The sequence below is a fragment of the Zerene cesonia genome, unplaced genomic scaffold (genome assembly GCF_012273895.1).
Source record: "Zerene cesonia ecotype Mississippi unplaced genomic scaffold, Zerene_cesonia_1.1 Zces_u007, whole genome shotgun sequence".
In the NCBI taxonomy this organism is placed as follows: Eukaryota; Metazoa; Arthropoda; class Insecta; order Lepidoptera; family Pieridae; genus Zerene; species Zerene cesonia.
In genome coordinates this window covers 429,604-447,845 of record NW_024045137.1, presented here as the reverse complement: position 1 = coordinate 447,845, position 18,242 = coordinate 429,604, and the positions used below count along the sequence as shown (strand labels likewise).

At 36.0% G+C, this 18,242-nt stretch overlaps 1 protein-coding gene across 1 annotated transcript; it reads left to right on the top strand.

Annotated features, from left to right (window-relative positions):
• The first annotated feature begins 3,365 nt into the window (after positions 1-3,365).
• Positions 3,366-17,247, top strand: LOC119838988 (serine protease snake-like). The gene is made up of 10 exons (XM_038365146.1): positions 3,366-3,550; positions 5,747-5,844; positions 8,412-8,485; positions 9,505-9,635; positions 10,507-10,658; positions 11,697-11,809; positions 12,726-12,878; positions 13,478-13,607; positions 15,336-15,467; positions 16,451-17,247. Exons 1-10 carry the CDS (start codon positions 3,496-3,498, stop codon positions 16,619-16,621), a joined length of 1,209 nt encoding a protein of 402 aa, XP_038221074.1. The 5' UTR covers positions 3,366-3,495; the 3' UTR covers positions 16,622-17,247.
• The last annotated feature ends 995 nt before the right edge of the window (positions 17,248-18,242 follow it).

The window sequence follows — 18,242 nt, the reverse complement described above, 5'->3', positions numbered from 1 at the left end:
GTGTGTCACGTGCATAGAGGTTCACACGTTCTGGGAACCAGCACCGACGTGTGCACGCGGCCGTCAAAGCACGCCACGCACGCCAAGCTTTCAGGCAGCGATGGACACATAGAGTTCTATGTTGTGTTGGGTGTGAAGTACTTTTTACGCATTCAGTATCTGAAAAACTACTTGGTGCCACATAACGACAGATGTAAGTCCTAGTAACGCATTGTAGAAAGAAAGAAAGAAACATTTATTTGTCAGGGACAGCACAACACACCAATGATAGAAATTATACAAATAAAGAAATAGATACAATTACACAACATAAATATAGAATTACACAAACGAAAAATACCAGCATCAGAAATGAGGAGTGTGTCATAATGACCCCGACAAAAAGGAGACAACTCAGCCTATGCTGCAATGTTGAGAACATTGGCAGCGCTGTTTTTCAGTGTCCCCATTGTAATGGCATTTTTAATTTATTTATATAAATATATTTGAAGATCAAACAATGAAGCTGCAAAAACTCAAATTAGGAATAATTATTTGTATGTGACTAAAAACAATTAGTTCAAATTAAAAAATAAAATGATATTTCAATCATGCTCTCGTTTTATTTACTTACTAGCCGCTTGTTCCGGTTTTGTCCAGGTTCACCCGGGATATAAAAATATTTTATTTTATTTATTTATTTATTTATAATACTTTATTGTAAAAAACAGAGTAAACCATATACAAATAATCGCACAATGATATATCGTACAAAAGGCGGTCTCATTGCTAGACAGCAATCTCTGCCAGGCAACCTGGTAGGAAAGGAATATTGCCTATGTTACTCGTTAAAGACATGTTTTTAAACAAATTATAAATCAAAAAAGGAGTTTAATAACAGTGCTTAATATTATATCTTATTTGGAAATGAAATGCTTAATATTATATCTTTTTTAGGAACTGTCTGTCGTTTTTTTGTTTTTTTTTTATGTCACAGTCGGCAATGGAACTGATGGGACGCCTGATGGTAAGCGCTACCACCGCCCATGAACATTTGCTTAAGTTGTGCCTATGTCAATGCTACTCCGCTTAAGGAAAAGTAAAGGATCGGCGAAGGGAGTAATGGAATGGACTTGGATTGCGAGGAAAAGGACACAGGCCTCCAGTATCCATCCTACTAATCCTACTTCCTACTAATATCATAAATGCGAAAGATTGTAAGGATGTGTGTGCGTTTGTTGCTCTTTCGCGCAAAAACTACTGAACCGATTGCAATTAAATTTGGTACGTAGACAGCTGGACAACTGGAATAACATATAGGCAACTTTTTATCCCTATATTCCTACGGGATACAGACTTACGCAGGTGAAACCGCGGGGCGCAGCTAGTTATACATAATTATCATCCACCTGGGGAAATCATTTTCATTAGCTTCTTAAACTGAATCCCGCCAATACTACTAGGTAATTAATAAATGGTTGAAAGAAAAATAATTTTAATGGAACAATGACAGCTCGTAACGTCACTACCGCCTGCCGTACGAACAACCTTTACAAATATTTTTCAATGACACAATAAGGAAAAAATCACGACAAATGCTGCTCAAACCGGTCTATGCTTATAAACAACTGTTCTAAATTATTTTTTATTATGCTTTTCTAACTTGTATATTTCTATATATTGTAGTCCGCGTCACTTGCGTGGTATCTAGATAAATAGTTGCTTACGTGCTAATCTCAACTATAATCTATCTCTGTATCAAATTTCATACAGATACTATACTATATTATAAGTATTGCTATATTATATTATATTATTATTTATAAAGACTGTCAACTTCTATACATCCATCCATACTAACGAACTTTCACGTTTATATATGTTATATGTAATATTAGTAGAAATGCGTGGTCATAGAAAATTGGCAATTATCATACATGTCACTTTTTGAGTATAGCGCCATCTATCTGAATTTATCAGAAATAGCATCTCAGAATATATTTGCTTTAACTTCTATAAAGATCAGGAATCACTAGTCACAAATATTCTTTAATTATTTCACACAGATATTTAATGTTAATATCTTACACTTTTAACATAGTTTTATCAGCTTTACGTGTATATTTATATTTAATCGACTCCTTTAGACTTGATTTTGACCCATTTAAACGGACAGATTTAATTTAAATTTTATACACTTAGCAAAGATCGCTGACAATACAATCATTTCATGAATTTATCCTATTATACTGATTAGGATCGCAACAATTAAATTCTTTGCTTTCGTATCTCCGTATTCTTATAGTAAGACAATTCAGATGATTCATTTAGTAAAGAAAGTTGTTTTGTAGTTTTTAAAAATGTATTTATTATTATTTCGCCCATCAAATAAAAATCTAAAAAGCCCATTAGAATAAAACTAAAAGATACATAAACGTCCTTCCGGCGCAGTTCCGTAAAATTCGAATCATTCATCAAAAATTATTTTGTTCTATTAATTAAAGAACTATTTAATTAAATTGTAATTATTGAGGTTGGGCATTAATGGATAAATGATTATTTATTAATTTATTCGATTAGTTATAATATGTTTGTTGTTGTTTGGGTGGATATCGGATTTCGTCTTAAATTATCTAATTAATATGGCGCACTTTTTATTTTCGACAAACTAGCTCAAACCTTGTAAAGAACTTAGTAAACAACTTAAAAAATTAGTTTTTGTGTTTGTTGTCTGTAACTTTTAAGTGGGTCAAACGATTTTCTATGATTCAATACACCTTATATTTAGTAAATGTTAGACATTGAATCTTATAACATCCCTGTTTTAGCGACGGGGGCTAAGAATAGTTTATCAGCAATTCACATTTAGGAACATAAATACTTCTACCTTAACTTTTTACCTATATTATGTTTGTATGCTTGTATGTAACCGATTCCTTTGGACTCGATTTTGTGCCACTTTACTCGGGCAGAATTGATTTAAACTTTTTATACCCACGGATCGTTGACAATGCAATCATTTAAGTTTTTACTATCCTGATTAGAATCGCCAAGATAGTTAGATAAAATAATTTCATTATGTATACTCTGTGTAAAAACAAGTAAGACAATTGTTTTTGATTCTATTGTAAAAGCGTATTTTTAATTTTATTTTTTATAAGTTTTATTTTAACTGCTCTTTGGTCTAATTATGACGTCTATTGTGACGTCCATTGATTCATTAAATCAAATTTAAGCGTAGAAGAAAAAAACACATTTTCCCGCCATAACAACTGTCAAACGCAAAATCTAAATGACAGTTAACAAACATTTCATAAAATACAAACAGCAATAACAAGGAACTTGCTTAATTAAAAGTTAAAACCTATCATGCCAGTTGACAGTTACGTCGTATGCCAACTTCCAGTCGCTTCATAACTTTTATCGAGGCAACATGACTGGCTGAATCGTCAATTATTTGTAAATAATACTTTTTATACACAAACTACTGCTTGAAAAGTGAAATAGTGTGAAACGATGTTGTTATTTGTGTTTTTCGCTTTAATATGTGCGTCGAGAGGACAATACGAAGGTAGGTTCAATGTATTTTTTTTACATTACATTTTTTTTTGTCAGTTTTATAAATAATCGACTTATTCCATGCTGCGAAGGTAATTTGCCAAGTCTGAGGCTATTATTTTAATTTTGTTTTACACGTTTTTATAGGTCAAAACTTATTTACCTTGTAAGTACATCATTATAAGAACTTTTTCCCGCGGCTTTGTTTGCATGGGTTCTATGTGAAATCGCAAATGCATATTTACACCACTTCACGCTGTGTGTTTGATGGTGCATTTACAGACTCATAAGGATAGCGTCGCTAATAAAGAACACTCATAAAATATAAGAGGAAACTTGTGCGAACAGTTAGTCTATACATCTATACGTATAAATAAAATTCGAGTGTCTGTTTGTAATATTGTAAACCTGTTTTTTAATACATATGACGTATTAATAAATATAAGGTACATAACACAAAATTTACATTTTTACAATTTTTGTCTGTCTGTCTGACTATCTACTTGTTCCTGCCAATCTCTGGAACGACTGGGCCGATTTATGGGGACTCTCACTGACAGATAGCTGATGTAATGAGAAATAACTTAGGTTACTTTATTTTTGTAATATTCTCATCGGAACATTGCGATTCAAAGCAAAAACTCATTTACGCGGGCGAACCTCTGCTCTGTTCACGGGCGGCGGTGATCGTTTACCATCAGGCGTACCACCAGCTCATTTGCCCGCTGTGACATAAAAAAATGACACTCAAAAGTAATGTACATCGCTCTAGATTATTAAAAGATATTAACCAACAAAATTATTAATTATCGAAACAATAACAAATTTTATGACGCTACGTTTTGAGAAGATTTTTCAAAATAATTTATCATAACTTGTATCCTTAGAGCATGTTCCTTCTGTATTTAATACAATGTATTAGAAATAGATTGGTTTTAATTTCAGTATTTCCTTTTAATTTTAATCCACCAAATTAAAAATCAGCCATCCTACCAAACCCTTCACCGCCCAGCTCTAGGGGTCCAGCGTCCAGAGGGCACTATCTACTTTAAAGACCGACAGAGAATACAGATTACAGACAATACCGATTGTGAAGTGCCTATATAAGATTTTTTATCTTTACGTAAATACTTTAATTACACGTAATTATACTGAATAAGCGATTAAAAATTATAAGATGGAAAAAATACCATTGTTTTGCTTAGTTAAATAATAGATAGGTATTGTTTTTTATGTGGAAATCTTAAATAATATTAAATTTTTAACAAAAATAATACTCCTACAAACTGTTAGAACAAGATTAAACTTAAATAGGATCATCATGGGAGGTAGTCCTGTATAAAAACCCGCACAAGGCCAGATTGGTGCATTATGGCTTGGAGCAAAGAGGAAGCTGAACCAACATAGGTCTGCGTCCCGGCAGTGGGAACATGTATGGGCTGATGTCACACGACTTCGTACTTTTTAATTCTTTGTGTGGTTTATGAACAACGTTTTCCTTCGTCGCCTCGAGCAGTGGTTTTCCACGTGTGTAGAAAAACTTAAAAATCAATTTATTACCTGCACGCGCACCAGGCCTCGAACCCTCGACTTGTCGATTTTAAGTCCGTGGCTCATTTATTATAAGTACATATCAAAGTAACAAATATCGAATAGATTTTGTAATCCTACTTCCTACTATCCTACTTCCTATCCTACTATCCTACTAATATTATAAATGCGAAAGTTTGTAAGGATGTGTGTGTGTTTGTTGCTCTTTCACGTAAAAACTACTTAACCGATAGTAATGAAATTTGGTACGTAGACAGCTGGAAAACTGGTATAACATATTGGTAACTTTTAATCCCGATATTTTAACTGGATACGGCCTTACGCGGGTGAAACCGCGGGACGCAGCTAGTTGCTGCATAGTCGCTCTCCGTCGTCTGTGTCTGTATGCTTAATTCTTTAAAATAACGCAACAAATTTTGTCGGGTTCTTTTTCAATAGGTAGAATGATTTAAGAGGAAGGTTTATTTGTGTAATAACATAGAAAAAAAAATGGAAAAGGGTTTTTACTCTGAATTTAAAGCATGACAAGCCGTAAGCAGAAGGTAGTTATAAAAAAAAAGAGATAAAGTAAAAATTCCATATTTTTACTTTATCTCAGTAAGGATTTTTCCAACGTTTTAGCTTAAGGTTATAAATTATGTAATTTTTACTTTTTTAGGTCAGTCCTGTTACCAAAATGGGATACAGGGCACCTGTAAAAATCTAAAAGTCTGCCAACCCGCCATCGACGAAATAAGAAGGAGGAAACAACCACTGGTAAATACCCTAAGTGAATTAATTTTTTTAACCCCCGACGCAAAAAGTTTGACGTGCCTGTCTGTTTGTCTGTCTATATGGAAATACCTCAGAAATATTTATTTCGTAACAAAGAACTGAAGCGTCTTCACAATGTCCGAACTAGACCAAATTTAATAGGGACGATTCCAACAAGGCACCAGCTTTCAAATATTTATTTATTTATTTATTTATAAAAATCACTTGCCAATATAAACAGAATCATCAAAATTACCAAGTAAAAAGTTATGAGGTAGCTAACAGAAAATACAATCGGATACTTATTTTTGCAGTCGGTTAAAAAGAGAAAGAATAATAGAAGAAAGACATAAATAGATAGGAAAGAAATGATCTCGAATATTCCTTATAACATGCTCATAAACTAAGACTAACTTTATGCATATGTCTTCTCTGTAAATGTCCACGGGCGGTAGTCGTCTACCATCACGCGATCCTACAGAAGAATCTGTATATTCTCCAAATTTATTTTGAACTAGCGGTCCGCCCCGGCTTCGCCCGTGGTACATATATAGCCTATAGCCTTCCTCTATAAATGAAAAATACTAACATTGAAAGAATTTTTCAAATCGGACCGATAATTCTAGAAATTAGTGCATTCAAACAAACAAACTCTTCAGCTTTATGATATTAGTATAGATTTGATATAATTAATAAGTCAGTGACCTCACGGATTGTTACCTTAGCTTTTACACATGCTGACAAAACATGTAATACAAGTTTTTGACCAGTTATAACATGCTAGCTGCGCCCCACGGTTCCACCCGCGTAAGTCCGTATCCCGTAGGAATATCGGGATAAAAAGTTGTCTATATGTTATTCCAGTTGTCCAGCTGTCTACGTACCGAATTTCATTGCAATCGGTTCAGTAGTTTTTGCGTGAAAGAGCAACAAACACACACACATCCTTATAAACTTTTTATAATATTATAGTAGGAAGGATAATATAAACCAAGTTATTAATAGATTATATTATGGTCGTAAGACCGATAAAATTAATATGATACTGCAGACTGTCTGACATCATTCAACTTTACTACCAATTGGTACCTACGTGCTAATAAATTAAGTTTTCTTAGAATCTAATTGCTGTCTGAACCAACAACATCGTATTCTTTTCCATATTTTCCACATTACTCGTAATTGTCATTGTCTCTCTTGTTTTTCAAATCGGATGTTTTACTTAGCTTCGAAGCGTTTTTTAATTTCTAACTGGACAGACTCACAGGCAACTTTTTATCCCGATATTCCTACGGGATACGGACTTACACGGGTGAAACCGCGGGGCTCAACTAGCCCTACTAATATATAAGCTAGTAAAGAAATAAATATGTTAGTGGAAACGAACGATATATGATCGTTTACGCCTAGGAAATGTAAATAAAAGGGTATTTGTTCTTCATACAAAAGATAACGGAATATATTAATTTGACCACGACCCAATGAACCGTCTCCTTGGTACAATGGTTAACGAGTGAGCGTAGAGCCGAGCGGTCCCGGGTTTGATTGCCGATGTGAGCTCACAGAATGTCTCGATCTGGCAGCACACAGAAGGCTGATAGGCAGATCACCTACTTGCGAATGTTCATGGGCGATGTCCACCAGCTCAGTTGCCCGCTATGACATAAAAAAAAACTTCTTCATAAAGGATATCGACCAGTGAAACAGATTTCCTATACATTGTTGATTATAATATGGTATGAATGTTAATCCCCCTGCTCAGTCATTTTAAATTGCTGTAAAATTTTCCTTACAGTATCAAATGATTGTCGGAAACAATAATTAAATTATTATTCATTAAAGTAGCTTATGCATGGTGACGCACTCTGGTTCTTCGAATGTTATTTTTTATGATTGGCTCAAAACGTGGTGGGTCTTTTTTATGTCACAGTCGGCAATGGAGCTGGTGGGACGCCTGATGGTAAGCGCTACCACCTCCCATGAACATTTGGAGAGGCGTAAGGTACATTGCAGACCTTACACCTCTACAAATGGATTGCCGGCTTTAAATTGGGAAGGGATTAAGAAAGGATTGTCGAGAGGAATAAAGGAGAGGACTAGGAAGAGTAAGGAAAAGGATATGGGTCTCCGGCTCGCCCACTCACCGAACGAAACAGTAGAATGCTATTTCACGCCAGTCTTCTGTGGGGGTGTGGTACTTCCCCGGTGCAAGCTGGCCCAATTCGTGCCGAAGCGTGCTCGACTACCACATGCAAAAAGTGGGTTTTCAACTGACGTGATGCATTTTCCTTTGAAAGGAATCCGTTGTCGATTCTCATTTCATAATTCGGATTGCCACCGGAGAGGTGGACGTCAGTGACTCCTTTAGTGAAAAATAATTATGAAAAACCTATTTTGAATTTCGAAAAACAATGTTATCTGAAATTCGGAATTCGAATATTGAAATACGAAAAGCGATTTCGTATTTTAATTTTCGAATTTCGAATTTTGAATCCATAATTGTTACATCGACTGTTGTTTATGCAGTGTTTTGTTGTGTTTCTCTGATGATTTTTCAATACATATGACAGATATGCTCGTTCGTTGGTCCGGATCCCATTGTGTGCTGTGTCGACACAACCCCGGTCGCCACAACAACTAAGAGGTACTACACTTGTATAATAAAAAAAAAGCTTTGTGTGGTTTTATAAAAACTCAATTAAAGTGATTTTTTCACATTATAGATATTTAACTGACAGTCAGCTGATGGAACTAATTCAAGTTAAATAGAAAAACCTTGCTTGAAATATTTTATTTGGCGGCCATCTTGTCTTGTATCTATACTAATATCCTACTTTAATATTATAAATGCGAAAGTTTGTGTTTGTATGTGTGTGTTTGTTGCTCTTTCACGCAAAAACTACTGTAGCGATTGCAATGAAATTTGGTACGTAGACAGCTGGGCAACTGGAATAACACATAGGCAACTTTTTATCCCGATATTCCTACGGGATACGGACTTACGCGGGTGAAACCGCGGGGCGCAGCTAGTAGTATATAATAGAATAGATTTTGCTATTCAGTCATTATATTACAAAACTTAAAGTTAAAATCAACATCCTTATTGGAATATAGAGTTGTTTTCTTGGTTTTCCTGTAAAACTGTCCCATAGGGAAAATTGAAATATATCTTACTAACTGCGCCCCGCGGTTTCACCCACGTAAGTCCGTATCCCGTAGGAATATCGGGGATAAAGAGTTGCCTATATGTTATTCCAGTTGTCATAAACAGTAAGCAGTGGTGGTTCAGTTATGAGAATTTCGGCCTTCAAAATCGATAAGTCGGGCGAGCGTGCAGGAAATAAATTGATTTTTCAATTTATCTGCACATGTGGATAACATTACCACTGCTCGAAACGGTGAAGGAAAACATCGTGGGGAAACCGGCATGTCCAAGTTCATCAATCATCAAAAGTTCGACGACATGTGACATCTGCCAACCCGCACTTGGCCAGCGTGGTGGATTATGTTCTGAACCCTCATAGAAGGCCACTGTCCCAGCATTGGGAACATATATGGGCTGATGATGAAATAGGCACATATATAAAGCATAGCAATGCTATAAAACTAAAAATTTAAATAGAAATAGGCACAGTTTATTTTAAAGTCAGTTTGCGTTTACAGGTCCACCACGTCCACAACAGAGTATATACCACCAGCAGTCGATTATAAGGACAATGAAGACTCAGACGGTAGCTGTGAAAATCTACCGTCTACCATGACAGCTTCGAAAACTGGACAGAAGGCGTGGGACAGTGAGTATAATCATATCTTATACCTTTAAACGAGCAATTCTTGTATATATATATATATATATATATATATATATATATATATATATATATATATATATATATATATATATATATATATATATATATATATATATATATATATATATATATATATATATTTGGAATCTCGGAATCGGCTCCAACGATTTTCATGAAATTTAGTATATAGGGGGTTTCGGGGCCGATAAATCGATCTAGCTAGGAATCTTTTTTAGAAAATGTCATATTCGTGTTTTATTCGTGTTTTTTTTTCCTGACATCTATTGGTGAATAATAATACTATTTTGCTTCGTAGATAGCTGGACAACTGAAATAACACATAGGCACTTTTTATACCGATATTCCTACGGGATACGGACTTACGCGGTTTCAACCGCGGGTCACAGCTAGTGTTTATATATGGCATACGCTGTTCTGCCTAACTTCTATCATTTAGGGGTATAAAAAATGGATGTTGCCTATTCTCAGATCTATCCCATATGCAGACGAAATTTCATGAGAATCGGTCCAGTCGTTTCGGTGGAGTATGGTAACTAAAAATGTCATACGGGAATCCTATCCTACTAGGCCTACTAATATTATAAATGCGAATGTTTGTAAGAATGTGTGTGTGTGTTTGTTGCTCTTTCACGCAAAAACTACTAAACCGATTGCAATGAAATTTGCTACATAGACAGCTGGACAACTGGAATAACACATAGGCAACTTTTTATCCCGATATTCCTACGGGATACAGACTCACGCGAGTGAAACCGCGGGGCGCAGCTAGTTTTATATATGTAGAGATTTAATACAACAATAATAAATTGTATATACTTCATCTACCCCCCAGAATGCATTGAATACCAGCAGACGTTGGTGTACCCGTGCGAGAGGGGCGTGGCCCTCATCGGGGACATGGCCCGTGTGAACAACTGCAAGCACAACGCGGCCGACCTCATTGTGGGCGGGGTGAAGGCTGCGAAAGACGAGTTCCCGCATATGGTGAGTTATTACATCACCATCATCATCATCATCATCATCAAACTCACTTTGTACATTTATTAATTCAAGTTCTTGAAAAACATCTTTATATTAATATTGTAAATGTGAAAGTTTGTTTGTTTGGATGTTTGTCCGTCAATCACGCTGAAGCTACTGAACGGATTTTAATTAAATTTGATAAACAGTCAGGGTATGAGCTAACTTGAGTGAAAGGATATATATCCCGATTAAATGCCCCCTTGGGATAAAACAGGAATCTTGATATCCGGGCGGCGCCGGGACGAGTGTCTAGTAACTTAATATTAACCAGTTAAACAGAGAAGAAAGAGCCGGCAAGAAACTCGCATGTTGCTCTTTCATCATCACCAAAAATCATCACAACTACTTACCTTCATGATTTTAATCATTATCAGCATTTGTAAATAATAATAATAATAATAATTCTTTATTGTACACAAAGAAAGAACAATACAATGGATATAATATGAAAAAATAAGTACAGAAGGCGGTCTTATCGCTTGCAAGCGATCTCTTCCAGACAACCGCAAAGCAGAGGAAAGCTGCGAAGGAGGGGAGTGGTAGTGCACAAGATAGAAATATACTAATTGTATTTACAATTACATATACACCATATATGTAAACCCAATGTTTCTATCATATTACTTTTTGGATGTAGTTTTTCTATTCTGATATTTGATAAAAAGGAGAGATTTTCTCTTCTCAAGATTGGGTCAACTGACCAAATGGCCCAAATTCAGCTAATCCGAATCTCATTAGCCAAGTGCGTATTAATAACTAGCTGCGCCCCGCGGTTTTTTCTTCTTCGTGGAATATCGGGATAAAAAGTTGCCTATATGTTATTCCAGTTGTCCAGCTGTCTACGTACCAAATTTCATTGCAATCGGTTCAGTAGTTTTTCCGGGAAAGAGCATCAAACACACACATCCTTACAAACTTTCACATTTATAATATTAGTAGGATTAGTAGGATAGGATAGGAAGTCTACTTCATTACATATTGAGGTTTAAACTTATACAGGTTTTGCTCGGTTTCGGAGAGGATCCGAATTCAGCGGAATGGTCCTGCGGTGGCAGCCTCATCAGTGAGAAGTTCATACTGACTGCTGGACACTGTACGTACAGCAGAGAGAAGTGAGTTCACCAACTTGGGAAATTGAGGGTTATGGGATCGTTTTAAAATGATGATTTATATTATTGGGGGAGCTGCAGCTGGCTGCCCGTTAATTTATCATCACTCTCCTCATTCCGTTCTTGTGTTTTCTTCTGAAATCCTTTCCTCATCCCTTTTTTAGTTGAAATCGGATTGGGATATTCGGCCGTTTGAGGTTTCTTTCACTTACATAAAAAAATCCAATCAAAATAAAATTATTGTTATATGCTACATATTATAATGTATATTCATTTTTATGTCACAGCGAGCAACTGAGCTGGTGGTTCGCCTGATGGTAAGCGATCACCACCACCCGTGAACATTTACAGAGGTAGTACCAGGGAATGATTTCAAGGGTAAAGGGATAAGGAAAGGATTGGTTGGAAAGCAGGGCTGGGAAGGGTGAAGAAAGGAAACCGGAAAAAACATCTTGAGGAATTTTTGAAAGAATAGAAAAAATTTGATCAGGAGGCAGGATTCGAACCTGCGTTTCTTGCCTAACCGTAGAAAGCATTTCAATGCTATAAAACTAAAAATTAAATCTTGAGGAAACCGGCATGTCTGAAAATCAAATTCGATGACATGTGACATCTGCCAACCCGCACTTGGCCAGCGTAGTGGATTATGGCCTGAACCCTCATAGGAGGCCTGTGTCCCAGCTGTGGGAACATATAAGGGCTGATGATGATGATATTTTTCACAACTGTTTGATTTTCTCCTCACTGTGTTTTTTTCGCCAAAAGATACATGTATCATTGCTTTATTTCTGTATATATATTTGGAAATCAAAGATTTTCTAACGGATTTTAAACGCGAAAAATATCTTTAATTTCTAAATATATAATACTCGCGTAAAAAGAATACTAACTGAACATATATCTTCCCATTACCTTCCAGTGGACCAACCAGATACGCTTTACTCGGCGTATTGAAACGAACTGACCAGATAGACAGTAATAACTTATACAAGATCAAAAATATAATAAAACACCCCAAGTTCGATCCGCCACGGAAATACAATGACATCGCTTTGCTGGAAACTGACAGAGTGTGAGTATTTATTAGCACGCTAATATTAGCGGTATGCAGTGGCGTAGCTATCATAGGGCCTGGTGGTGCAGTGCACCAGGGCCCCGGAGCTCAGGGGGCCCTCTAACCTCAGCTTTGAAAGAGGGGAGGAAGGCGGAAAGAGGGGAGGAGGGCCTGATTCTTTTCCTATGCACCAGGGCGCTTGTCCCCCTAGCTACGCCATTGGCTGTATGTTTGTACTAGCGATCCGCCCCGGCTTCGTCTGTGGTACATATATAGCCCATAGCCTTACTCAATAAATAGGCTATCTAACACTGAAAGAATTTTTCAAATCGGACCAGTAGTTCCTGAGATTAGTGCGTTCAAACAAAGAAACTCTTTAACTTTATAATATTAGTATAGATGTAACAGACTCCTTTAGACTCGATTTTACCCACTTCAAACGGACAGATTGAATTCAAACTCTGTACACTTATCGCGGATCGGTGACAATACAATAGTTTCATGAGTTTATCTCATTATCCTGATTAGGATCGCCGGGATTCAATAATTTCCTTTTTTGATTCAATAATTTTATAATTTACTTTTTTTTAAATAAAAACTCACAATTTAAATTCCAGGATGAAATTAGGAGTATCAGCTGTACCTGCCTGTCTAGATATCGGGGCTCCTAATAATTATGATAGGGCGCTGGCCACAGGCTGGGGGGCCACAGAGAACAGAGGAGCCAGCTCTGATATGTTACAAAAGGTAAATGAACATAAATTAAAATGTCCGCCATTTCTATGTAACAGGGGACAACTGAGCTGGTGGTTCGACTGATGGTAAGAGCACCAACGCCCGGGAAAAGTCCGAATTGAGAGGATCTCCCATTTTTACACGCTTTTTATTAGCTTCACCTGTATGTTTGTTTGTTTAATTAATTTATTTATTTATTTATTAGCAAGTAAAAATATTACATTCACAATGATGCTCTGCCTTCTGAACTAGGTTATTACCTGTATCTCAGAAGACAGTGACTTCCCTTAATTTCAAATACATAATATTTGTAATTTCATATTACAATTTATGATTAAAAGTAACGTAAAATAAAATAATAATAATAATCAACAGAAATAAGAAAAAAAAAAAAACTTTGTTCGTTTGTTTGTAACCGACTTCTTTGGGCGCGATTTTGACCCACTTTAAACGGCCAGATTTCGTTCAAACTTTGTAGATTTATTGAGGACCGATGACAATACACTAATTTGATGAAATTATTCCATTTTTCAATTTGCAAAATATGTTTTCTATTTTTTAGTTCGGTTTTCTATAAAAAGCGTGTTTCTTAGTTTTTTTAAACTATTAATTATTTTAAAGTGTAACTTTTATTATCGTCTCAAATTCGGGCAATAAAATTACACATCGTGCCTCTGTTATTTTGTGCTTGGTATAAACAGAAATATGTATAAATATGATTCTTAATTAATTACTTATGTAAAAATTGACAATTGTACGCCACAAGGCAGATCACAGTAGAACTTAATTTTTAGTTTTATAGCATTGAAATCTACTATATAAAAATAAGTCGGGTTTTCCTTCCTGACGCTATAACTCTAGAACGTACGAACCGATTTCCACGGTTTTGCATTCGTTGGAAAGGTCTTCGGTTCTGTGAGGTTTATAGCAAAGAAAATTCAGGAAAAATTTCAACAGAAAATTTTTGGTGGCGAAACGGAGTTCGCCGGGTTTGCTAGTGCTTTATAAATGAGAAATTTTGAAAGAATAGAAAAAATATTTTCCTGCCTCGTGATCAAATTTTTTCTATTCTTTCAAAATTTCTCACAGTAGAACTTTATATAATGTAATACCTTCCTTATCTTACCTGTGAATCACAATAAATCATTTTGAATTTGAATTTGAATTTGAAATGTTTGTCGGTCTGTGTATCGCATGTCGCGTGACGGTCGGCCGCGGAGCTGGGACCTGGGATACAGCGGAAGGCGCTCGTCAGAGCAGCCGCAGCCAATATGGCGGCGTCTATAGTTCCATCAGCTGACCATTACTTAAATATCCATAACTAGCTGCGCCCCGCGGTTCTACCCGCGTAAGTCCGTATCCCGTAGGAATATCGGGATAAAAAGTTGCCTATATGTTATTCCAGTTGTTCAGCTGTCTTCGTACTTCTTTTCATTGCAATCGGTTCAGTAGTTTTTGTGTGAAAGAGCAACAAACACACACACATCCTTACAAACTTTCGCATTTATAATATTACAGTAGGAGAATAATAATAATAAAAATCATCTTTATTTAGTTCTCACAACATTAGTCCATAACAAAAACTTAAAAATACAGAAAAGAGAAAGGATAAGGTATATAATAATAAGGTAGGATAGGATAGGATGTGGAAGAAAGTTTCACTTTTACCGTGCTTTCATAAAACCAGACAATCCTTTTTATTATATACTCAAAAACAATAACCTACATTTGTCATTCCAGGTGATTCTCCACAAGTTCAAAAACGATGAATGCGTCAAATTTTTCCCGCCAAATCGGTTGATGAAGAACGGTTTCGATGTCAACACGCAAATATGTTATGGTGATAAGGAGAAGTCCAAGGACACCTGTCAGGTATGTTGGTGATGGCGTTGTGATGATAAGGCCAGACTGCAAAAATAACCTCGTTGACATTTCTTTTTTTTTTATTTCTTCTAATACTATAGTCCCTTATATTTTCTTGATTAGGAATAGTCTTATATATCTACTAGCGGTCCGCCCCGGCTTCGCCCGTAGTACAAATATAGCCTATAGTCTACTCCAGGACCAGTAGTTCCTGGTACCAGTAGTTCCTGAGATTAGTGCGTTCAAACAAACAAACTCTTCAGCTTTATAATATTAGTATAGATTATTTCCATTCCCAAACTCTCGTCTTATTTCTGTGGTAGGTATACATATTATGTCGCAAATATATTTTTTGAAATTTTATTTAAATTTGGTTTCCTACCAGAGTTACTTTTACACTACCGGAGAGAAGTATTAACCTACGATTAAATTACTCATGACTTCACTGCCAGGGCGAAAGCCTGATAGGCTGTTTCTAAATTACTCATTATATCAGGTCTACACAACCCACACGCTTGCACAATTATGTTTGCGCAAACGGCATGTGTAGAGTATAAGTTTGTGTCATGTGAACTCGCTACCTATTAGGATTTGAATGACTTAGAATTCATCTGTGTGTATTTTTTTTTTATATTCAATCCGGAGGCCCATTTCCTTTTCCTCACCCGTCCCAGTCCATTCCTTCTTTCCTGTCATGAATCCGTTCCTTTTCCCTTACCCACTAAAAGCGGGCAGCGCATTCGCAGAGGCCTTTGCGAATGTTCACGGACGGTGGTGATCGTTTACCATCAGGCGAACCACCAGCTCAGTTGCCCGCTATGACATTAAAAAAAATATATATTCAATCATTATTATATCCACCAGGGCTACAGCGGCTTTTCTTACTGAATTACATGCTTTATTGAGTTTGAATATCAAATAAACTTTTAATGCATTATTACATTATTACTATAACTTTTAATATATTACTGATTCAATGTTTCAACCACCAGGGCGACAGCGGCGGTCCGTTACAGATAAAGCACCAACAAATCAATTGTATGTACACGATAATAGGCGTGACGTCATTCGGTCGCGCGTGCGGCTACATCGGCGAGCCGGGCGTGTACACGCGCGTCGCGGCCTACGTGCCGTGGATAGAGAGTGTGGTGTGGCCGTACTAGCGACTGTGACCATGCTGCAGCTACACGATCCTTGTGATTCTATGCTGCGGCTACACGTTCCTTGTGACGTAATGCTGCGGTTACACGATCTTATAAGAAATAATTGAGATTTTTTTTTTGTTTTATAAAGCTTTTTTATATGCGATATTTTACTGTGTTTTTACATGATAGTTACAATCTGTGAAAGTATTTTATAAGAATTTGAAATAAGTGTAATAAAATTTTCATGATAATCTTTAAAAAATATAATTTGCAATGCAAACCCAATGTATGTACACGCTATAAATATGATGTCACTCACATGTCGGCTGCATACATTGCCGTAATGATGCGGTTGCACTCTTTGTCATATTGTCAAGATTTCGTTAATAAAGTAGTTAATTCGTTGCTTCTTTACGATGTATGATGTAATTGATGGATTTTTTACAAGAAGCTATGTATTTAAAAAAGAGTTTATTATGTATTATGTTAAAATACATAATTCATAACATCGAACAAAAACAACATAAGTAAGTTATGCACAAAACCATTGTATAGATTAGTCTAGTTAGTTAGTAGGGTATAGATACTCAAATTGCCTCATCAAAATGGGATTCGAAACTTATGAAATAATTATATAACTTAAATGACGTACAACGAAAATTTATAAAATTAATTATTGTATTTTATAATTAAAATAATTACAACATATTGGGTTTTGTTTCTTTTCAATTTACCGCAGATCCACAAACTTAAAGTTATTTGTATATTATTGAACTAGATTCTGGTTAGAAGCGCTCGCGAATAGTAATAAAATCATCGTAGAAATATGTACTTAGCTGTACTTTTAAATCATAATATCAGTGCAGTAAAATTTTACACCATAAATTAACGACTTGGTTACGCCCGCGGCTTTGCGCGCGTTAAATTCAGAGTAGTTTTACAGATGTTATTATACATATAAAGCTTCCTCTTGTATCATATACGCTATCTATTAACAAAACCCATCAAAATCCTTTGCGTAGTTTTAAAGATTTAATAATACGTAGGGACAGAGAAGGCGACTGTTTTATATTATGTAGTGATACTAGATCCGTGGTTTCCATATTACTAAAAATATTGATAATATGGTACCTAATTACTTCAACTTCAACAAATTAGCTCGCTGAAGTGGCAGTGGGCCGCTCATATGTGTCGCAGAACGGACAACCGCTGGGGCACACATGTCTTAGAGTGGAGACCGCGTCTTGGTAAACGTAGCGTAGGACGTCCTGCTACCCGGTGGAGTGACGATATCCGCAGGGTTGCTGGCCATAATTGGCAACAAAGAGCTACCGACCGGGCTCAATGGCGTGGGAGGGGCCTTAGGAGAGGCCTATATCCAGCAGTGGATAGTTAAGGGCTGATGATGATGATGATGATCTAAAGTATACTTTGTCTGAGCTAATGTGGGTAGCGCTTCAAAATTATTCAAATATAGTGAAAGCACTAATTCATTCCTTTATGATATTTACCATAGATTCTAACACGTACATTAAAAGTACTCTATTGTGCAACCAAACGAAATTGAATACTTGGAGTGCAAATATTATCCATAAAATTATACTACTCTTTGAGCTATCAGTATATATTGGATATACTG

Excerpts from the sequence above, each read along its gene's own strand:
- LOC119838988 (XM_038365146.1), top strand. The coding sequence starts at position 3,496 with ATGTTGTTATTTGTGTTTTTCGCTTTAATATGTGCGTCGAGAGGACAA. Across the intron at positions 10,659-11,696 it reads AAGACGAGTTCCCGCATATG|GTTTTGCTCGGTTTCGGAGA; the intron begins GTGAGTTATTAC and ends AAACTTATACAG. Across the intron at positions 11,810-12,725 it reads TGTACGTACAGCAGAGAGAA|TGGACCAACCAGATACGCTT; the intron begins GTGAGTTCACCA and ends ATTACCTTCCAG.